General features: G+C 37.5%; 1 protein-coding gene across 1 annotated transcript in view; it reads left to right on the forward strand.

Annotated features, from left to right (window-relative positions):
- The window catches only part of LOC145204695 (uncharacterized), a 37468-nt gene that overhangs the window by 1596 nt on the left and 12843 nt on the right, over window positions 1-23029 (forward strand). The window contains exons 2-36 of the mRNA XM_080077288.1: window positions 7-66; window positions 551-665; window positions 1464-1545; window positions 1848-1961; window positions 2476-2670; window positions 5130-5329; window positions 5714-5803; window positions 6224-6499; window positions 7148-7278; window positions 7566-7684; window positions 8023-8193; window positions 8492-8614; window positions 8729-8824; window positions 9182-9307; window positions 9501-9611; window positions 9973-10067; window positions 10440-10584; window positions 10659-10769; window positions 11164-11294; window positions 11748-11880; window positions 11948-12037; window positions 12430-12557; window positions 13123-13294; window positions 16083-16205; window positions 16709-16963; window positions 17380-17583; window positions 18090-18239; window positions 18910-19029; window positions 19281-19466; window positions 19945-20102; window positions 20539-20695; window positions 20797-20919; window positions 21472-21663; window positions 22113-22296; window positions 22528-22697. Of these exons, the coding sequence (XP_079933414.1) occupies window positions 7-66; window positions 551-665; window positions 1464-1545; window positions 1848-1961; window positions 2476-2670; window positions 5130-5329; window positions 5714-5803; window positions 6224-6499; window positions 7148-7278; window positions 7566-7684; window positions 8023-8193; window positions 8492-8614; window positions 8729-8824; window positions 9182-9307; window positions 9501-9611; window positions 9973-10067; window positions 10440-10584; window positions 10659-10769; window positions 11164-11294; window positions 11748-11880; window positions 11948-12037; window positions 12430-12557; window positions 13123-13294; window positions 16083-16205; window positions 16709-16963; window positions 17380-17583; window positions 18090-18239; window positions 18910-19029; window positions 19281-19466; window positions 19945-20102; window positions 20539-20695; window positions 20797-20919; window positions 21472-21663; window positions 22113-22296; window positions 22528-22697 (5036 nt within the window). The remainder of the gene's footprint in view (window positions 1-6; window positions 67-550; window positions 666-1463; window positions 1546-1847; window positions 1962-2475; window positions 2671-5129; window positions 5330-5713; window positions 5804-6223; window positions 6500-7147; window positions 7279-7565; window positions 7685-8022; window positions 8194-8491; window positions 8615-8728; window positions 8825-9181; window positions 9308-9500; window positions 9612-9972; window positions 10068-10439; window positions 10585-10658; window positions 10770-11163; window positions 11295-11747; window positions 11881-11947; window positions 12038-12429; window positions 12558-13122; window positions 13295-16082; window positions 16206-16708; window positions 16964-17379; window positions 17584-18089; window positions 18240-18909; window positions 19030-19280; window positions 19467-19944; window positions 20103-20538; window positions 20696-20796; window positions 20920-21471; window positions 21664-22112; window positions 22297-22527; window positions 22698-23029) is intronic.

The raw sequence follows: 23029 nt of genomic DNA on the forward strand, positions 1-23029 counted from the left end.
TTCCAGGTGCTGTTGAAGCCAAGGACATAAAAGAGATTCTGTGTCGCAAAATTGCCTTTCTTTCTGGTATGTAGCAGCAAAACTCTGAGTTCTCACAAAGACACTACGGTTTTTCACTTGTATTGCTAAAAACTTCAGAGAATGTCGTTTGATCATGTCATATCGTCGATTTGGTGTAGGGCCTAAACTTTGGGCTGTTTTCCTTACAATTCTAGGATCTGGAAGTTAATGTTTATATATTTGCAAATACACAGAACGTTGAGCTTTTATTTGTCAACCTCTGCCACGGGCAGTCAACGGTCTGCCTTTTTGACAAGGTTAAGACAATGGCACCTTCTGTAGCCATTGTGTACAGAAACCGAAATAATCGTTCAACAAACAAAACGTTTGTATTGATTTAAAAGACCAGGCATCTCTTTTATATGAAAGCTCATGCCGTGTCGAGGTAACAGCGATTAAGAATCTGAGCACAATAGCAAGGTCCTTTTGTGTCTAAACGTATTTGTGAATGACGAATTCTTTGTTGTGACTGTGATTGTGGTTTAACCAGGTGGAAAGGACAGACGAGGGGGTCACATAGTAACGATTCCAAACATTACCGAGCGTTACCCTTACACCGAGCACGCAATCAGCACCACTTTACGATACCTATCTTCAATACTCAGGTATGTCATAGTACAGTGGGTATTAAACATTTGGACGCGACATAAATGTTATAAGTAACAAATGCAGACTTGTTATGCATCGCGATCTTCATTGCAATGTCCGAAGCCTATTTACAGACTTGGTTGGGGTCATAGTGATACCTTAGAATTTCGAAATTACATTTCCCCGCATTACATTTAAGTACGCGTGGGGAGGGTGCCTTCGAATACTACAGGTGCGCTAGGTGCGCTTGGTACCCCGCTTGGTAACCTTTTTTCGTGCAACGTAACTTAAAAATAGTGCAGGTAACTCTCTTTAGTGCGATTAAACTCGTAACAGTTACGACGTCACTCGAAAATACTGCAGCTGTCCTGTGTTTTTTTTTGCGACAAATTGTAAATACTATATTTACAATTTAAATAGTTGCTTTAAAAGAAGCCGATACACTGATCATAATGTAATGTCAGTTTTAAACGCTAATACATTTTTTTACTGTTTCGACAAGCGCTGTGGTTTTGTTTTCATTTATAATGCAATTACTTGTATATGTTTAACTTGCGTTAGATTTGTTGTGAAAAAAGTTAACTATCTCTAAACACGGACTTTGATTTCGTCTTAGAATGGGCCCTATATTAAATAGTTTTATTTTGTCAACACATCAATACATCTTATCTTGCCCATCTCTCGTTATGCAGTTCGTAGATGAAACCTAGCTGAATAATTCTTTTAGACTTAGGATACGAGAAGTATTATGCTGTTGTTCGTTCGATATAAATACTTTTCCTTTGCAACACAATTACACAATTTGCAATTTTCAGTGACCAACGCCGTTTTACTGTTCTGCTTGATGTCAGAGGGTCAACCTGGAACGCTGCCAAACCGCTAGTCAGGATCTTACAGGTATTTGCCTGTGTGCGGTGTGATAGTTTTAGGAAGTTTTACATTTATGGACAGAGTATCAAAGTTGTAAACGGGCCTGAAATTAGGACCCGAAGCAGGCCTGAACCCAAAGGCAAACCCGAACCTGGTCCGATCTACGTCCCAACCCGAATTAAATTGATAAAACTGCACTACAAATGAGGCCTGTGTGTAGTTAGGTCCGAATCAAAACCTTGTTATTCAAACTCAGGCCCGAACCCGGCTTGAAAAGCCAGGCTTTACAGAGTATAATCTTGTTATTTGCATGAACATTATGTTTTCAGTATTGTCTGCGAGATAAGGTCGGACTGGTGTGCATTGTGAAGCCCTCTGAGTTCTGGGAGAAGCAGAGGGCCAATTTTAAGTTCAAGAAATTTAAAGAACGTCTTGGATTTGAGGTAACGCAGTAAACACAATAACTGAGCAAAATGTAAAATTTCCATTTTGCCATTGAAGTTTAAATTATGTATTTCTTTCAAAAATATGTCAGTACATACAATTTGCTTTTTGTTTTTTTTAAAAAAAAAACCGTTTTGGTCGGAAAGGCAAAGCCAAAAAATCTTGGTAGTTTAATTTTGTGCGTTAAACAAATAAATAAATTAATGCTTTACAGCTTGTTAGTTAAATTGTGACACTGTAATATGAATCGCAGTACGCCAGGCTTATTGAAGGCGTTATAACTAAAATCAAGCCTGCGGTGGGAATCGAACCTACAACAGGAATGAGTCTCGAACAACACATTCCATGGGCCTGGCGTACTGTGATTTCTATTTGTGTGTGCTATGATAGCGGGTCTGCATAGACGCTTCAGGGCTGATCCCAATAATCAATTTATGATCATCTAATACTGTAACATATTACAAACTAAATTCGCTTTTACAATTTTAAACACATTTTGTCGACTACTTTCAGACGATACTGGTTTCAGTGGAAAAACTCTCTCGCTACATTAATCCGGGTCAGTTGACGTCTGAGTTCGGTGGAACTCTTTGTTACGACCATCACCAGTGGATCCGGAACAGAATTAATTTCGAGAAATACGTTACAGAGGCTGAGGAGAAACTTGACTTTATTCAAACTGTTGGAAGTGTGGCAAAACAAGATCCGGTAAATTTGAAAACATCCAATTTGAACCACTTTGCAGGCCATGAAAGTATATTTTGCGCAGGAATTTTAGATTTTACACTAAATTCCATAACATTAAAGTACTGCGTGTGTTTCGATTTCCCTTTGACTAGTCATTGAAATACCGTATGCATACGGTACCGTATCCACCATGGTGGTATCAGCTGCATTTCAAACGTATTGACTATCAATAAATATAGTGTTGTTGCCAATATATTTATTAATATTTTATAAACTTTCCTTTTTGTTTAACCGGCAAATATAAACAAATCATCCGACGTTTGAACGTCTCATACGGGGCTTCTTTATTAGGGAAATGTCAGTCGTTCTTATAACACGATGTTTTGGTATGAGACGTCAAAATGTCGGATGAATAAAATGCAAAAGTTTATGTAATAAATATCAATGGACGTAAGTTAAACTTGTTAACTAATCAGTCAAACCTAAAATACAGTTTGGAAATCTTAGTGGTATATGTAGGGGAAAGTAGGGCAAAGCGGGACACGAGGCAAAGAGAGACAAGGGATTATTTTCGCAGATATTGTCGTTAGCGCCCCCTAAACATTTTTATGCAAAGTCGGCCATCTTGTCCAGCAGTTGATGGAAAAGTTTGAAGAACTGGTTTACATTCGTTCAGTTATGAAAGAAATACTCCTTTAGCTTAATTCACTATAAGAAAAGGTTTCAGAAATCATCTAAGTTAGCCTACGCGTGCATAAAAGTTGAACTTGGCTATGTTCCATCAGATACACTAGAACATGGTGATCAAACATTGAAAAAGTTGTTTTGCTAAACTCTTGTTTAGTTTTTCAAATATGGTAATTTCGGAGGCTGTACGTTGGGGGCAAATCGGGACAGAGAGATGGGGGCAAAGCGGGACATTGTCCTAGCCTGAGCTTCAGTCTAGCCTGAGCTTAACATTTAGCCTAGCCTCAGCCTAACATTCAGTCTAGCCTGAGCTTAACGTTCAGCCTAGCCTGAGCTTAACTTAGGTGCCTTAACTAGTTTGTTCATAGGCATAGGTTACTCAGTACCATACTGGTATTTACCTTAGAGTACATACAGCTGAGTAAGGATAGCTCGGTTTGTCAAAGTTACACTATCATGGTTAGAAATTATAAACGTAAAACTGCAATTGCTCAGTACTCGAAGCAAGACTTAGAGCAAGCTTTGGATGACATCGGTTCCAAAAAAATATCTTTTAGAAAAGCTGCTGAAACATACAAGAGTTTTTGCCTCATGCTAAACTCTCCTGCCGTAAAAGAAAAGCCAAAAGATCAAAAATTTTAACATCATCACCATTTAAGAACAGTTTAGTGGCAGCTGGAAGCAAACCAAAACCAAAAAAAAAAAAAAAATCCAAAGTCCAAGAATCCAACAAAGACCAGCCAAAAGAAACTGTATGCGAAAAAAGTTTATAGGTGCATTTCTTGCCTTGAATTGTACCAGCAACCACTGACTGAGGACTGGATTGAATGTAGTGTGTGCAAATACTGGTGCCATGATAAATGTTTTAGTTACAGTGGCAAAGGAAAATTTGTGTGGAATTTTTGTTAAAATGCTCCTTGAAAAGTTAGAAGTTATGTTTTACCTGTCTTAAAATCACTGTTCTGTTCTACCGGTACCGGTATATATTTTTTCTGATTTTAGTTGTCAAATAAAACTTCATTCCAATTTATTTCTGTAGTGAGAAAATGTTTTGATATGTTTAGAGACCTTGTTTTGTGCCAGCTGTTTAATATAAATCTCAGTTTTCGATGCATTGTATCAAAAAGACTAATTTCTGGGCAAGTAGACATGTTGTCTTGTAATTAGTCAAATGCCACCAGTTTAAGCTTAAGAAGCGTGTTGAATAAAAATAGAAATCTAAAGCTTCAGTACAAGTAAAATGTGACAAAATGGGAAAGGTGACAATGTCCCTAATTGCCCCGACTGTGGGGTAAAGAGGGACAAAAAACAAAAAAATGAAATTTGAAATAATTTCTTTTCCGGTCAAAACTTAAAAGCCATTTTTCGTCTATGACTTTATTAATGTAAAATCAACCAGTTAAAATAAAAAAACTAAAAAAATGTTATGAAATAAGTTAATTATGGTCGTTTATCTGTTAACGTCCCTCATTGCCCTGCTTTCCCCTACAACTTTCCTATTCTACCTGTGTTTTTTTTAATCTGATTTTTACTGCACAAAGCTTTGCTGTTTTCGTTTTGTATTTTGCCAACTAGGAATACTAATCCCTGATAAAGGCAACCTGTATATAGGACGCCAAAACGTTGGTATAAAATACAAAAAAAGAGCTCTATAAATTTGATATTATGCCTAGCAGCAACAGCTTATTCATAGGAATACTAATACTCGTTAAAAAAAGTCTTATATGAGGGGTGCATAGACTCTTTGCAAACCGTCAGACATGCCTAAATCCTAACATACGTTTTTGCCTCAGAACGACAAATCGCTTTCAAGCTTTGACTACAGCGACAGTGGTCACGCTACAGGCCAGACTCACACAAGCAGCTCCTCTAATACGCCATCTAGAGGCAGGATAACAGTGAAACCGCAACCACAAGTGCCTTCCCCTAAACCCCGGATTCACAGCACAAGTCGAAGTGGAGAATACGTGTATCACATTCCAAAAGAAGAAGGGTAAGAACTGGTTGAGTATGTTGTAAATTGGTGGATATTTTTCTTACTTTAGGGCTTCTCGCGACTTGAGCATTATTTGTGTTTCAAAGTTTGCGTTCAAATATCCTATACTTTGCACGTGACATTGGAAACTTTATTTGAACTAAAACGCGTATTTTCGGCGTCGGCCACCTTTTGAACACCAAGTCCAAATGATGTATAGTGACATGTGGCAGCAAAGAGCAGACATATGGCTGGGGTTTGAAGACTGATACATCGAAACAAACTATAAACAAGCAATTTGAATCAAATTACACCATAAACTATTTGAATACGAGTTTTTGATTCTCCTGACGTACCAACTTTACACTGTATAGTAGTGTTAAATGTGGTACAATGTTTTAGAGCGACACCCGTCCCTGCTCCAAGGACTTCAAAATCTTCTCCTGGCCGATACGAAAGCCCTGTTCCTCCACCCCGTCGTCGCCGAAGCAGGTACGGATTTAGAATTGTAGAAAACCGGTGTGACATACCTGGTGAAGTATGGAAAACTAAATATTTAAAAACACCATATGATATATGTTTAAAAATATTTTTTTGATTAAATCAAACCTCAATTTGGCATTTAAAGCCCTATAAAAATGTGGTTTGTGCGGTGACAATATAGCTTAGTAACTATTTAAGATGAGGTCCTAGGCATGTTGCAGTGATTTTAAGGTTTTAACTCCTGAAAATGCTGCATAACTTTAAATGCTTTGCAGAAGATTTGGTACGAAACAAAAATTTTAACATAAAAAAAATTAATTGTTTAAAAAATGAAATCTTTTCCAACTGTTGCTGATCCAATTTGTCCGCAAACACTAATCAGCAAAATGCACAACCCAAACCAAAATAGCACAACGCATTTTTTCCCAGGAGTTTGCCGCCGGAGAGGGAGAGAAGGGAAAGAGAGAAAGAAAGAGAAAAGAGGCGCTCCTCCCGGCCAAAGACGCAGTACGAAGTGGGACCAGCTCCAAACTGCCACCTTTACGCTGTTCCTGGCAACTCATCAGATAGCGACGAAGACCTGACAGATGAAAAACTGGCAAGGTCTAGATCAGATGCTGTTAATGTAAAGAACAGTCGAAACGGGCCGAGATATTTGCGAAAAAGAAGGGAGAGAGAAGAAAATGATTACATTGACAATGATGGGTAAGTTAGTTCAAGTCAAGTTCCTGTCGTATTTATTGCTTATATATTTGTTCTATATAAGATAGGTAAATGATTTTACAATAGAAGCTAACATTTCCAAACTTGTGATATATAGTATGAGTGGTGGAAATGGTTTTATGGTAACGGAAAAAAGAATTATGTCCGGAATCAATTTACTAGAATTTATAGCTTAAGGTTTATAAAAATGGTCTTCAATCTTTTTGTCAAGTGTTTGATAAATGGGTGCTCACTTGCTCAGGCAAAGACTAGAAACTTACCGGGATTAAAACCAATAACCTTGCGAGTTTAAATCAGTCTGATTTGGTTATGGTAATCATTTGAAATTCTCTTTAATGGCACCTCTGGGTTGAGTTGAGTTAATTTACCTCGGTAAAAAACACTTAGCGTCACAATAGCTCTAAAACATTCATCAAGCCGATAGTAGCTGCGCAACGTTGAAACGTTATGGTGCGCAAAAAGGGGCACAGTTGCTGGATCATGACTAAACGCGCCGCTGCTACGCCGTATCATAAAGCGTTATGTGACTGGGACCAACTATTTACCAAAAAGTAAGGTTGGCACACCTTTCAGTTTTAGTGTTGATTTTTTGTTTTTAAACTCAATGTGTTTTATGCATGTTTTATACAGAAAACCGTTGCCCTCCTGCAGAAGTGTCCCGAATCTTTGTAAGGATGATCCACAAACCTCAACAACAGACAGCGCTAAGCGGCAACTACGAAATGCTTTGGCGAATTTTCCAAACACAACTTTAAAACAAGGTAAACTTACACAATGTTAAATTTCGCTTTATTAGCCTACCAAAAATTGCAGGTAGCGTTTTTCAAAGTCAGCGGCTCAGTTACTGAGTACAAGCATCGGATAAGTTGCTGTTGGGTGTAAAAAATATAACTTTTCTTCTGCAGATAAGCACTGTATGTTTTTTCTTTGCACGTATAGGTTTCAAAGGTCAATCTGATTCACACTTTATATTTCGCATAACCCTAATTTAGTTGTGATTAAAGAGTAGAAGTAATACGTCGTATAACTTATATGAATTACCTTGCAGGTGAAAGATTGCTGGAGCAGTTGAAGAGAGTTCATAGTGAGACTGGGTTTCATAGCAGTCCTTCGCAGCCAATATCAGACGAAGGAATGATGATGATGGATACTATCAATCAACTACAGGTATTTGTAAACGTCTTACATTGTAACTCTCCTGCGTAGTAAAACTGGTATGTAAATTATTTGCTGGTCTACAGTATAATAAACGTGTCGTCTGGGCTGTTTGTAAAATTAGGTCGGTTTGGTCATAAATTGATCACCAAAAATGTCATTTTTTTGGATAAAATATCGTTTTGAAAATAATGCTGAAATTGGTAGTGGGTGTAAAAAGGTTAAGAAATCCTGATCTAACTTGTTATTGCTAGTCAAAAAAGCAAAAAAATAATATGTTTCTGTTTTTTTCTCTCAATAAAACACATTGCTGAGTATAAGTGAGGTTAGTGAAACGACTGCGATTTTAGAAAATCCTTCACAAACTGGAAGAAACTTCTCCCCAACCAGCTAATAACCAAGGGAGGTCACAGAAACGGTTACGAAGGAAAACTGTTACTGGTATTCCAGAGTTGGACCAAACGCCAGGAAAGAGTGAAGAACTTTTTACACCACGTCGTATCAAGGAAAACCTTCAAGTTGTAAGTTTCTTAGCAAATTACTAATGGTTGTAATTTTGTTTTATTTATGCCTTAAAACAGTTGTATGGTCGGTTGAAGGCCTTTTCGTGACGTCATAGTTTGCAATCTCATTTTTTTAAATGGGGTAAATAAAATTTATCAGATCCCAATTAGCGGTAGCAATCATACAAACGGTAATAAATAATCTTAATAGCCGCTGTTCTGTGCGAACTGTAACTATTCTTTATCAACCATGCCAAACGGGATGCTTTTGTGCCGCATGCTTGAAGAAACCTGAAACTTTGATAACAAACTTTAGGTTCACGACTGGGTTCGAGGTCCAGGTGACGGTCATCTCCAGCAACAAATCGCCTTTGGAAATTCCCTTAGATCGGTTCAAGGCTTGGTAAAGAGACACAGCGAAATACTGAAGAAATGCACGGTGGGCTATCTTGTCGCGAATACTTGGCTTAACCACTTGGCTCAAAATGGATAAAGTGTATTTATTGGATACAAGATGTTGTGAACGGTCGTCAGTGTATCATTTATGTTACAGGAGCCATTTACAATTCTCATGGAAATTAAGAGAATGTTCCAGAAGATTGTCAACCGAAACGGAGTTAACTTAATAAATGATGAATATCTACCGCAGGTATAAAGATCTCTCTACAGTCATACCGAATTATTGCTGTGCAATAAGCTGATTACGCTAATTTCTAACCCCAAGTTTATAATACCGACAAGCTTGCTCCACTAAACTAGAAAACTGTTGAAAAAAACTTGCAAGCTGACTGTACCTAAAATCAATGGTTCTTAACCTTTTTTCGTTGCCCTCGTGAACAATCAAATGAATAACTATTCCCCCTTTTTATGGAAAAAAGCTAGAAATTACGAACTATATTTAAAAAAAACTAAAATTGTGAAAAATGTCATTTTTTGGGTAATTACCCACCGGTTAAGACCGACTGTTTTGTAAAAATAATTCTTAATGAATTTCTTTTACGTTTAGTGGGTTGTGGATTTGCATCGCAATATGCGGGCAGTTGAAGCCCAGTGCATAGGTTTCCAAGATCGACTGCGAAAACGAGGGGAAATTCTACATACATCCTATATCTATCACAAGTCCTCAGAACAAGTAACTAAACAGTGCAAACAATTAATGCAAAAAGTAAAAAAACGAATACCAATACACTACTTAAGAAATATTTATCTAAAACTCATTTAAAACAACATTCTTCAAGGTTACTTTTACCCACATAAGTGAAACATTATGTCTAAACGAACTACTTTAAGTTCTGTCGGTTTTACATCCAGTACTTTGTGTTTAGATTTCAGCGGAACTTGACAAACACTTGGAGATATGTAAAGTGGAGGCAAGTCTTTTAGACCCACTTGAAGCTGTACAAAGCAAACTTGACGATCTGCACCATCAACACGGAGTAGGTTAAATATAACATTCATCATTTTCCCATGTGCTTGCTTGTGTGTAATTCCAGTGCTGGAAAACATTAGAAAGTCACCTAATTTAGGACAGACGGTTTACCGCTGAGCCTGCGTAGCCAGCTGCTAGAGCGCGAGTCCCGTAAAGACTCCTGTCTTGGATTCAAATCCCACTACAGGCTAATTTTTTTGCCTACGACTTGTCAAATGGGAATGCTTGGTTACCGGCTGATTCGGTATGACGTCTTTAATGGGCCTGGTGTACTGTGATTTATGTATGAGTGTGCCGTGATTACTGGTCTTATAGTATTTGTGTTCATCTTTGCTAATTTAGTAGCTATTTCTCTTCTTTTTTTGAAGAAAATTCGTCAACTTCACGAAACTGTTGTCAAAACCGCCACTTCGTTTCTTCATAAACTGGCGAAACACTCCCAGGAGCTACAGCATGATTGCGGGTTTGTTTGAATAAATGTTTCATAGCAAACTGGCTAATGATCTTAAAGTAACTAAATTGTCTAATTTTATCTTCTATGTCAACCTATTGGTTAGTTTTAAACTTAAACCCTAACAAGTTTTTTAAAGATTTTCGAGACGTCTTAATAACCTTAATGGACAAACATATCTTCCACCCTATACTGCTTTCATTGATTTATATTTTTTCATTGGTATTTCGGTTACAAACTGGCATAAACATACAACTCGTAAACAAATGTACTCAATTTTCTCTATTTGCTCATGTGGTCAAATCAAACCAGTGCCAACGGTTTATGTTGTCTTTGTGTAAAGCAGCAAATTAACTTGCTTATCTGTATCCTGTTTTGTTACAGTATCAATAAGTACGTGGTGCAAGTGCGCCACACCGTGGCCAACATCCAGGACCGTGTGAGGCGTTGTGAGGATTTTACAGAGTCGAGCAAAGTACGCCTTGAGCACGTGTTACAACTGCAAACTGCACAAAGAGACGTGAGACAAGTAAGTAATTTTTTATTATGCATTATATGAAATTTGTAGATTGTGATTGTGACTGTGATCGGTTGGTTTCGCAGGCTGTGGAGTGGCTTTGTGACGTTAGAAACACGATACAACAAACACACAGGGCACTTGGCAAATCAGCCAAAGAAGTGGAGTTTCTGATCAGCCAGCACGCTAATATAAAAGTAGGTTGATCGTTACTATAATTTTGTGGCACAATACGTGTGGGTTGAACTAAACTCGAATCAGCAGCTCCTGATTCAGCAGTATTGTTACGATGATAGTTGTACGGGATATTTTTAAACGTTGGTTATTGGTTAATATAGCATATCACGTTTAACGACCCTGTACATTTACCGTTAGAAATTTATACATTTACTAGCATTAGTGGCTATACCAGAGTTGTGAGTAAAAAAACGCTGTTTCGGGCTGGGTTTTTGGCTAGTTTTGGCCGGGTTTTGGCCCCAATTTTGGCCCCGCTTACAACTCTGAACTATACTTGTAATTAGAAAAGACACATGTCGTGTGCTTACTTGAGAAGTATCTTCAATTGATATTGGACTCTACATTGATTATTAGGCAAGCGCCAAGTTGGCATACGACAATGGCAACAAACATCTTTCAGCGATGTCTGTTCTGCGACGCTACCTCGAGTTGTCACCACCATTCGGCGCCCCTGCGTCACCCAAATTAAAACGGTCGAAAAGCAGGTAAAAAGAAATTGCATGCAGTTCATTTATTTTATAGACATTTGCCATTGCAGCGTTTTCATATTTCGTTTCTTAACATTGTAAACATTTAGATGTTTTACGAGATAAACAACCCATATTTCTAGATTAAGTGTGTACAACTTTTTTGCTAATAACGGCAAACATTTGGCGATCTGCGTGAACTGTTTACGACGTTACCATATATTTCTCTATACTGTTGTTGCCTGCTTTTATGCATTATTTGCACGCAATCAGTGTACAAAAAAATGACATGTATTGGTAATGGCCATGTAATATGTATGGCTTCTGCCCCCTTTTAGCTCACTAAATCCTTTCAGATTAGTTTTAGACTCGCAAAGAGTTCTAATTATATTACGGCTTTCATTGCATATATTTTAATACACAAGTTCACAGCCGCATAAATTTGTCGAAACTGCATAATTGTTCTTGCAGTGGACAGTTGATATCGTCAAAGGGGAAACTTCTTCCGACACTAGAGGACGCTTGGGAGGCTTTCAACCTGGCATGGCATGAAAGACGAAGTCGACTTTCGGTTGCTCGCCTCTTTCACGAGAATGTAGAACAGGTGACAACAGAAACCGGTATAACTGTTTGCACAGCAGACCGTTTGATACTTACTGGTTGTATTTTAGTTGTTTAAACGTGGATCCCAGTTGGAAGTAGATTTAGATGATGCTTATCCCACGTCTGCTCAAGTTCCCCAAGACCAAATCACAAAACAAGTACGTTGAAAAAGGAATATAGCAAACATATTTTAACAGAAACAGTGTGAAAGTATCATAGTGTCACATCAAGTGTCATAGACATTAATAGTGTGATGTCTTGCGCCATGTTGTCTTTCCCACAAACAGCCGTCGATTTACCTGAAACTTAATTTTTAGGAAGAAAAATTTAGGAGGTATCTTTATTAGATGAGCTAAGCTGACCAAACTTAATACACGCACATAAAGCACATTAACAGCATTTCTGATTCCATGTTGTTTGATTATAAGAAAATGAACATTTTTTTCAGTTCTTTTAATAAAATTATCACAGACGTCGTTAACTCTCTGCATTATGTTATGTTAAAAACGATTACCTTAAAAAATTAGTAATTTGATTGGTGTATATGCAGCCTCGGTTTGCGCCCCTGCGTGAAGCTCAGTACGCCTTCACTGACGATGTTGCTGACGTGATGAGGTTGGGTTGTAATCTTTTGCAAGTTATGGATTCTGACCAGACCGACGGATCTTCATATCGCGCGTAAGTTCATTGTAACAGATAGAAAAATTTATTAACATAAGTGACGGAAACTACATCTATAGGGGAGTTTTTCGAACGTTTAAATTTTATGATTTGCGGTTAAAAAAATAATAATAATAACATGCGGAATTCAAGTGTTAAAGAAACTTTGGGGTATATTTTGTATTCGAAATCCACTAAAGGGCCAACTAAAATATGATTCCATTTTTAGCTGAAGTGAAGTCGATTAAAACACAGGCACTAAAACCGTATCGTGAATAAATACAAATAGGAACAATTTTGCAATTGAAGTTACCTGATAAAATGAACACGTTGTATGTTTAATTGTAATCTTATTCGTAGTTCAGCTACTTTGTTAACTCAATCTCATGTATAGTCCACTTAAAATAAAGTTAAATTTGTTGTCAACTAGAGTGAAAACATGAATTTCTTTCCGTCATCCTTGTTTTTCGTTTGGTGGTGACTAAAAATTAAAAAAATTCTCCACCGACTAATAACTTGAGCACTGCACATTTAGCTTTTGTTCCAAATTCAAATGTAAAAAACAATTTGTTACCTGATTTAGGCAAGACGGAAGTCAACAAACTTTGCAGATGATTCAGTCAAAAATGCAAGAGCTCGATCATCTCAAGACCTCGGTGAGAACTAAGTGGTGTCGGTTAAAGGGAGACCAGCTCTCCGATGTCAACATTCACAGAAGAGATTATTTTCCCAGTTGGGTGGAAGGCGTTAATGAGGTGAAATATTGTGCATGCATTTTAGGTGAAACTTGTATATCAGTGTCATGTAGATTTTGTATAATTGTTTTTTTTTCCTGAAATTGTTCCAAAACAAATTTGTTTCCAAAAATGGCCAGATATCTAAGTCTGTATTTTTCCACAAAAAGTGTCGGAAAGAATTTAATGGGTTCATAGCAAAGTATGGGCTTTTACTCTCTGCCGTGTGCAAAAGAAAGCACTACCATTTCGGTTTAAAATAAATGACAAATAGTTTTTCCGTTGGAAATTTAAGATATCAAACCAATTTCCTAAATATCAGTACACAAGAGCTACAGACCACAGTTTACGTGCACTCTGTGCTGGTCAAGTGTTAATAGCATAGCAAGGCATTTGTGAAACGAATTCCAGACATTTCAAAGTGCCACTCCACTCTGCTCACGCCCTAATGAGGGCGACCAAGCGCAACCGCGCAGTCCAAGAAAACACTAACGTTACATTACGCAAACGCCAGAGCTGCCCATTACGAATAAATTTCACTGGACGCAGTGTGGTTAAGTGTGGTTTATAATAGATTTGATTGCTAAGATGCACGTTGTCAGATCGCTAGGGAAGTAATACTAAACGTCTTTGCCTTGGAAGGTATATCTATTTCAGATTGTGTATGTTTGGTTAAGTTGAGGAAAAAGGGCGTTTTAAGAAGTATACTGCTAAAATGTTGTTGATAACAAGTACAGTTGTTTAGAAAATTTTATCTGACGGAATGTTTTACTGATTTCATTACACTTGTACCTCAGTTATTCATTAGTTTTTTAATTTGTATTGTAGTGTATAATGTTTCGAGATCAAAAGGCAGAAATTCAGTGTGGCCAAGTATGGTTTTCTGATATTGGTTTTCGTTTGTTGATTTGATTGTCAAGTTTTACGTGGTTAAACCGCTCGGAAAGTAATATTGAATTTGTTGGCCCTAAAATGTAGACATATTTCAGATTATGTGTGTTGGGTTATGTTGTGCAAAATAGGCGCTTAAGAAGATTAGGTAATACTGATATATAGTTGATAAACTGCACAGTTATAGCCAAAAATTGATTTGACAGATCTTTTAAAAAAGATTAAAAAATAGGCTTGCAACCTAGGTTGTCATTAATTTTTAAATTTGTATTTTACTGTCCAATGTTTCGCGTTAAAAAAAGTTAAAAATAAAAAACAATTAAGAAGTTTACAACAAAAAAAGGTGAACTTAAATCCAAAGCTACGTGCCAAAATATTATTCGTAAAAGGAAAATTTTAAATCTTGTTTGTGTAGCATGGTATAGTCTTAACGGTTATGTATTTACGCTTTGGCATTTCAATCATCACTGTCCACGTGGTTATAATGGAAAGCCTCTGTTGATTTGCCAAATGTGTCCCTTGGGAGTTTCACCACATAATGCCTTAACTTCCGTAAGTAACATTTTGACCTCACACCCGCGTAACAGCCTGGAACGTGACGAGCAGAGCGTACAAGAAGGAAAGCTTAACTAACTTGAAAGCAGAAACGATAGCATCATGGTCCTCATATAAAAAGGAATCAGACTAAATAAAGTTGTAACAGAAAAGTACGCGTATGTTTTTTTTTCATAAGTTTTTCACGAAACTGCAATATTGCAGAATTTAGGAGATGATAGTTACTGTTTAAGTTTGCTGTGAGAAAACAAATCCTAATAAACCATAGAGTCTGCATGATAAGTAAGCTACAGACAGTGCACACCGTTTCGACATACAAGGCCTCATCAGTGCAGCTGATGTCAAGACCATATTGCGGCACTCCAGTTTTTAACAGGCTGAAAAGCCATGACTCACAAAGTCTGTTCGTTCGCACAAACATCTTTTAAAAAACTACTACTTTTCTGTATATGTATTTAATTTTCTATATTGCTTTAACATAGGTAAAGAAAGTGAGATAAGGTATTTAAAGGCAATGGTATGTTGACAATGTCTATGTGAAATGTCTGATAAAGAATTTGCTGAACGTGGTAGCCATTCTCCAAATCAACTCGACCAAACTCAACAGCCGCGTGAATCGTTTTACGACAACGTTAATCTGACCGAATCAACACTTGCAAATGTGAAATATCGCCCAACCCGTTCAACTGTACACAGAAATCGTAAACGGGTAGCAGGTGGTACTAACTTTGAACTTCAAGAAGCTGTGACAATGGAAATACAAAGCGATGTCCATGAAAGCGTTGAAACTCCTGACTCTGTAGATGGTTGTAAACGGGTAAAATTCGAGTCAACGGACTATCCTAAGCCTAAATGTCACGAATTCAGGGACAGAAAGCCTACAGAAACAGATACAGCTGTTATGGACGCTGAAGAGGGAATTAGATTAATGTGTCCATTGACAATTTCGCTCGATAACGACCCAAGCGTGAGTGAAAGTGGCGACTGGTCATACGAGGGTGATGTGGTTGGTCATATTTGTGTCCAGTCAAACGCTGGCCAGATTGGCGTGGACGTTATCAGTGTAAGTGGCTGCGCCTGTTAACGGGATTCGGATTGCATCATGATGTGTTTATAGAGTGACATTTATTTTGAAAACGTAGCTGTAACTTGCAATGATTAAAACCTGTTGACGCCTTTGTTAAGTTGTCTTCCAACTAAAGTTGCTTGACCTTGTGTTTTGTAATTCATAAACTGCATTTATAGAAAATTCCATGTTGGCAACAATTCCAATACAAACTATTCTTCAAATCAATGCTGCAATAAAGAATTAGTAGCATGATGGCAGATGTATTTGTTTATAATTTCTTTGTTGTGTTTACAGTCAACGGATTGGATTCGTATGAAGCTGGTTCAGTGTACACCGAACGCTTTCGACATCGGCAGGAACTTGAAAGAGGCCAAGAAACTACAAGTTCAACACGAAGAACTTCTGCAAAAAATGAAGGTTTAAGAAATATTTTTAATTGTATAAATGTTAAATTCACAACACGCTTAAAGATAGTTTAGCACAGTAAATCTCCCTTGGCAATTGGTTTCTTTTGTTAAATTCTTTATTCTATATATGGTTGATTTCAATCGTTGCACAATTATTAACGTGTACTGGTTAAATTAATCTGAACAAAATCCTGAAATGCATGCAGGATAAGTCCCTACACGGCCAGCAAAGAAGTGTGTATGCCTAAACCTATCATAATTGGCTACATACGAATAGCCCAAACCCGAAAGTACGAGCACAAAACCCAGCCCGTAACCGATTTATAAAAAAACAAACCCGAAAGTCGGTGAAATTGCGGCACAAATGACCGAGTGTGTATAGTCAGTCTCGAATCAAGCTCGTTTTATTGAAATTTTGAACCCGAACACTGACCTAGAATCCCGGCTTACAACTCTAGTTTAACAAACTGATAAATATGACGACCTTACAAGCACTTTGTGTTCGCTGTACAGGAAAAGGAAGATGTGGTTCTAGCTCTTCTCGAAAAAGAACAGCAATCGGAAACGATGAACGACAGCTCCACAGTGAAGTTCACATCTCAGTCTTCAGTTACTTACAGCAGTGAACCAGGTTCGTCCAATGAGCGGAAGATGCACAAAGCGATGAGCAAATCTCTATGTGACTTGTGGCGGGACTTGAACGGTCTGCTAGCACGGAGACACACCCTGCTTGGAAAGTCTGTTAATTTCTATGATGCCGCTACGAAGGTGGGAAATGAATTTTGTAAATTACTACTGCATGCACGAAATAGAAATACTTTACGAGTATATAGAAGTATAAACGAATAGTTTTGGAATCTTGGTATTCGATTAAACCAGGTTTTTAGATTGCGATAGTTCAGGCCGCGTTAAAATATATGAAGTCTAAAGATCAACCTAGATGTTTTCTAAGAAAGTCAAGTTTCTGTTACTGAATTTCGTATTGTGATTGGACAAAAGTTCAGTAGCTCCATATAAGTATTATCCGCTCTGTCTTCAAACAATAAATTCAATTCAATATTTTTCGCGATTACTATGAAACATTGTTTCTTTAACTATTTTACCTCAAGAAGAAACGGTTTTGCTGATTTAAGTTGCATATGTCTGTGTACTGAAATCCGTCTGCAATTTTCACATATCCTTAGTTCTCCAATCAATTAACATGCATGGAGCAATACCTAAAGTGGGAGGAGCTGCCTGCTGATCGCGCGAGCGCCGAAAGTTTGCTTGTGACGTTACAGGACATGCATGACTGCATGCTCGATGCGTCAAAAGTCTGCACTAATTCAGGGAGAGATTTGATGACGATGCTTAAAGCTTTGAAAGCAAATCATCCCGAAAGACACAAGGTAAATGTGTTTGAAGTGCAAATAATTTTACCACCATGTTTATGAAAGTGTATCAATTTTTCATCATGTTTACTAATGTGGGTAAAAAGTCCTTCTCAAACTTGTTAATGAGCCACGGATATGAACTGATTAAAACCTTTCATGACTTTTCTATCATTAAAACGAAGAAAAGTACTTGCGACCAGGGAGTCGTATTGTTTGTCATATATGTTCGGTTCGGTTCGGTACAGGTTTTGCGAAAAATACGTTTTCGCTTATGATTTCAATTCTGGCAAATCACGCTCTCCCAAACAGTTTGGGTTTTGTTCCGGTTCTGGAAATTTATCCGGTCCAAACCTTGTTTGCGTTCTGCGTTAGCTCTACATATTCGAAAAGACCTAAATACCGAACAAACAACAACAAAAAATTAGCGTGGTCCTTTACAGCAAAATGCTCTTGTTTTCCCATGTTTTAATAAAAATTACCAACCCTCAAATCAGACATTCTTAACCACACTTTTGTTTCAGTTGAGTTTTGGAAGCGCCTGTGCTGCTATTGAATGTACTCTCGAATCGTTGGTGGAAAGGAGAAACCAGATCGAATACAGATACGACAAGAGAATACTTGAACTTGAACACGCGCTAAAAATCAGGGAATGGGAATGTGAGGTTGATCAGGTGGGTTTGCTTTGAATATCTTACGCTACCTGAACGCAAATAGGCATTTGCTTGTCCAGATTTTAGCCTCGAAGTTATTGATATCGCGGCAGACTTTTACACATACTTCTGCATGCAGGCCATTTCGGGTAGAGCTAGTGTAATTAACCTCTAAGTTAAAACAAGACAAAATGAATTTAGGGAAGTCTAAAATATGTTTAAGTTGGGCGTTACTTTATATTTTTACTTTAATGTCCGTTTGTGTACCACGTTTTACCAAAATAATATAAGCCCAGTGGTGGGATTTAGCCGATTCGCACCGGTTCTATACAACCGCCTCACGAAATTTTGTGAGATCAGCGGATCGGTTAGCATTACTGGTTACTTTCAATGGATTTTTGCATCTTATCTGATGCACTGATTTTTGAGATCCGGCTAAAAAATATGACTTTTGTGATAGAATCGGCTGACAAAACAGTTGAATCCCACCACTGTATAAGCCCCCAATTTCATATGACTGTTTTTTATGTTTATACTTACACTAAATTTTGACGTGAAGAATATTTATTGTACTTACCTACCAAATTACAGTGCTACTAATGCGAACAGTGGTCTGTTCTCTTGTGGTAAATACGTATAGTTTTACTTTGGACAAATCTTAAAACCACGACTCTGAACCTTTTGCTATTAGATTGTTGATTGGTTCGACCACACAAGGGAAGTTGCCTTGGAAGATTCGGAACTTGGCAGCGGGAAAGCTCGTACAGAAGCCATTCTATGTCACCTCGAACAAGTTAAAGAAAGAGCGCAGGTACGACTCTTGCAGAAAATGTGCCTTTAAATGATCTTTTGTAGTAACATTGGTCATAGCTTTTTCATCTTCTAAATTATTGTTGTTGTTTTCACGGTTTAGCCTTAGTTTTAAACCGGCTTGGAGGTTCGGTAGGAGGCTGAGCCGGTCAAAGCTAGTTTGAAACTGGATTATTCCGGAAAAAAGCTTGTTTTTCTTCTGTTTTTTGAGCCACAAAAACTTCTGAGTACAACTTTATTTATTTTCAATAGGATAAATTAGAGGAAGCAAAGAAGTTAGTGGGTCACGGGAAAGAAGAATTAAAGGCGTTCGGAGCGGACCTCGTTTCGTCCAAATCTACGCTACTTGATGAGCTTGGAGAAAGTTTCATGGAAACACTAGACTACCGCAGAGACGAACTCACATCGGTTGTGGCTTTTTACAAGCTTACTGCAGAGGTATAAACTTGTAAAAGCTTAAAATCAATAAATGATAAGCTGTAGACAGTGAACACTGTTTCGACCTATAATGTCGCATCAGTGCAGCTGGAGACAGGCCGTATTGGCTAAAGTGTAGTCATTCAACACAACTCCAGTTTGTTGGAAGTAACAGGCTAAATGCCATGCCTGACCTATTCTGTTCGATGCCACAACTGGGTTTAAACCACAGGTGAACTGGCTCCTAATAGCTACACTAACCAATACGGATTATCTAGCTAGCTGCACTGGTGAGAACTTATAGGTCGAAATAGTACACACTGTATGCGGGTATAAACTTATTTGGTACAATATCTTTACCTGGATAAGGGCTACCTGATTTTTTTGTCCTGCGAAACGTCTATACAAAAAATCCAGATTAAAAAACGCCTGTTATGCTCGTTTGGACTCAAACGTACTAGACCAATAAATTGTACTGAATTGTTGGAAATGCATTCAGGCTGAATATTCTTTGGAAGAAATCAAGAAAAAGTTGATGCTAGGCAAATTCTCACTTCAGCGTGACGAAGCGGATGAACAGTACAAGAGATTTACATCGAGTATTGTGGCTGCATGCGAACCTGCTTTGCAAAAGGCAGATTATATCATCAGTCCCAGGTACACTGTTATAAACAATGTATAAATTCAGGGTGGTTTAAGATTAATGGCATCGAGGGCCACTTTAAGGATATGTATAAGGTAACTTCAGGTAATTTTAAAATCGGTTGAGACCAAAATCTTTTTCTCATACTTTGAAAAATTTAAGCAGTTTATTTTTTTGCTGTAAGTTAAACGCCTATTTTGGTGTATTCTGTTTGTTTCTAATTCTGACGAAAAAAGTAAACCGTTGCTTGTAAAGAGTTGTGACTATTGCAATCCATTTATACACTGCCGTTATAAAATTGCATTCTAAAGGTATTTGCGAGCCGCATAAAATGTGCAAGAGCTTGAACCACAATATTGATTATTGCAAACCCTTACCGAATGAGATACCAAATGGTTTTTCTAACATGGATACTAATGAATGGAATAAAAGTTTTGTTTATGCTTAAAGAGATGATGACGGAATGGAAGGTGTGGAAGGCTTGCTTCACGCCAGGGATAGGATATTAAGGTCACGTGATGATCTCCTCGGAATCATCAACCGTCATAGAAATGACGCAAACCGAATCGAAGAAATGATGAAAATCTTCTTTCAGAATTGTGACCAAGTAAGTTTGGTTTTATGAATGAACCTGTCTGGCTTAAACTTGCACAAAATGGTTTTGAAACGTTATGAAGACTATTTACACTCTTTGGTGTTTTTATATAGTTAAAGAACTGGACATGCGAAGTTGCGGAAGGAATGCTCTCCACCAATGGAGTAATGGGAAATAATGTTCAAACTGCCTCACAGTTCCTTGTGTGGCATAAACTCCTTGCCCAAGACGTACAGGTAATCTACATGTAAAATTATTTTACAACTATCTGGCATTAGCTTTTCTTTATGTCAGTGCAAGGCACTGTTAAAAAATATATACAGAAATGCTTGCATAGTTTCAAACTTACATACAATTGTCAAGTATTTTCCAGTTATTTTCGGCTGATGTTGATAAAAACTGTAAATGTTGTGCAGTGGACGATTAGGGACTGAGGTATAGGCATTTGGCCCCCACCACTAGAGGGGGGCGAGTCGCCCTATTGCCCTATTGAGTGTTTTCGCTCTATCAACGGCAGTTATGTGTGCATACATATGTGCAGAAATGGTCCCTTTGTAAGCTTCAGCCAAGGTACTTGTACAATCTAATCCCCCCTTGCTGTGCCTAAATGCGACAGCCATTATTGAAACCGAAAGAAATGTTGTTATTGTTTAATCTCCCGTTATAAGTCGTAACAACTTATCTTATAGTACTGTTTATTACATTTGGTTAGATAATAAATGGAAACCAAGCTATTTACATATAAATTACTGTGCAACTGCAATGATTTATTTTGATATTATGTTCAGGGCAAATCTGAGGATCTAGAAACCCTCGTAAAAACAGCGAACGAATTGCTTGATGTTGGAGTGAGCAAACCGGCCGAGGTTCGTGATCGGGCAAACGAAATTAAGGAGACCTGGTCAAGTTTGAATTGCAAAGTTTCACAGCGAATTAAGCTCGCTAACAATTTTGTGGAATTCCTAAATTCAGCTGACAAGGTAAAGGTCTTTAAATTAATTCGAAAACGGCTGTAAAACATTTATACTTCCAAAAAGTTTAGTGGCTAATTGTTTTTTATATTTAGTAATCATTTTGTAGTACAATACGCAATTATCGAATTTAAACATTCGTATTTTTTGATATAAAACATTTAAACGTTTTAAACTATTTGAGCTATTGGCCTATTGGCCTTTTGACATCGTCGAGCGAAGTAACTGTTTATGTTGGTTTTATATACCCGATCAGAAGTCAATTTTAAAGCGTCAGATCATTTTTGCAATTTACAAACAACAGCCATAAATCTTTTCACATAAACTGATAAGAAATTAATAATTTATCACCCCACAAAAGATGTTAGACCTAATTTATGGACCATTGAACCACTAACCCGAAATCGGATTTTTTTGTCTTGGGAAACGCATTTTGGAAACACTATTTTACCGTTTAGGCGTACGAAGAAATGGAGGTGGTCCGGGGAAAAGTTTGGGAAAGGAAGCAATGTAAAATCGTGGACGTTGCGCCACAGGTTTTGAAAGAATGCGAAAACTTAGTGAAATCTGTCCAGGATTCATGCTCAGCTCTGAACGACCAAGGATATTCAACAAATGCCCAGCTAAAGGAAGGTATCTCAGGTAACAACTTATTCATTATATTTTTACATATTTAGTATAATATCAAATACAGAAAACCTAGCTTAGTCCGCACCCGTTTTGACCCAAAAATGTCCATATCAGGCGAAGACCTGGATTAACCGATATACCAGAAAAGTAAATCTTTCTTCAGTAGTTTAGCATTTATGGGCTTAAACCTTGAACAGGTGGTATGTATTTAGCTCTTATGAAACAGCAGTGTTTCCCTTTCAGGCGACTCGTTTGATATAACGGGTGCAGTGGAAAAAGTTTCCGAAACACTGCGCAACGTTCATCGGAAGAAAAGCGAGCTGATGGACGTGTGGTTGTCATGGAGGTATAAATCTGGAGTGAGTATCGAAACTGATGTCCAGTGGAAGCAAACTGAAAAGACAATCAACAGAGTAAGTGCTTGTTTCCATTCTGTTTTATTTGTTTGCAAATTAATCAAGTTACCGAGTTTTTGTGCTAGAGACGAGACGAGGTAAAACTTTAAAACTTTTACCAAAATACAATTTAAATATGTGTCTAAACGTAATGCCAATACAACTCTATTAGCTTTTAAACACCAATTTTTTTAAGTCAACTTATTAAACAATTGGAAAAAAGTAATGGTTATACTTGCTTATGCCGCTTATGAGATGGTTAAACTTGCTAGAGACGAGACGAGGCAAAATTTAAAGTGTTACCAAAACACACTTCAAGTTTGTGTCCAAACGTAATGTCAAGACAATTC

Source organism: Phallusia mammillata, chromosome 8 (genome assembly GCF_965637545.1).
Source record: "Phallusia mammillata chromosome 8, kaPhaMamm4.hap1.1, whole genome shotgun sequence".
In the NCBI taxonomy this organism is placed as follows: Eukaryota; Metazoa; Chordata; class Ascidiacea; order Phlebobranchia; family Ascidiidae; genus Phallusia; species Phallusia mammillata.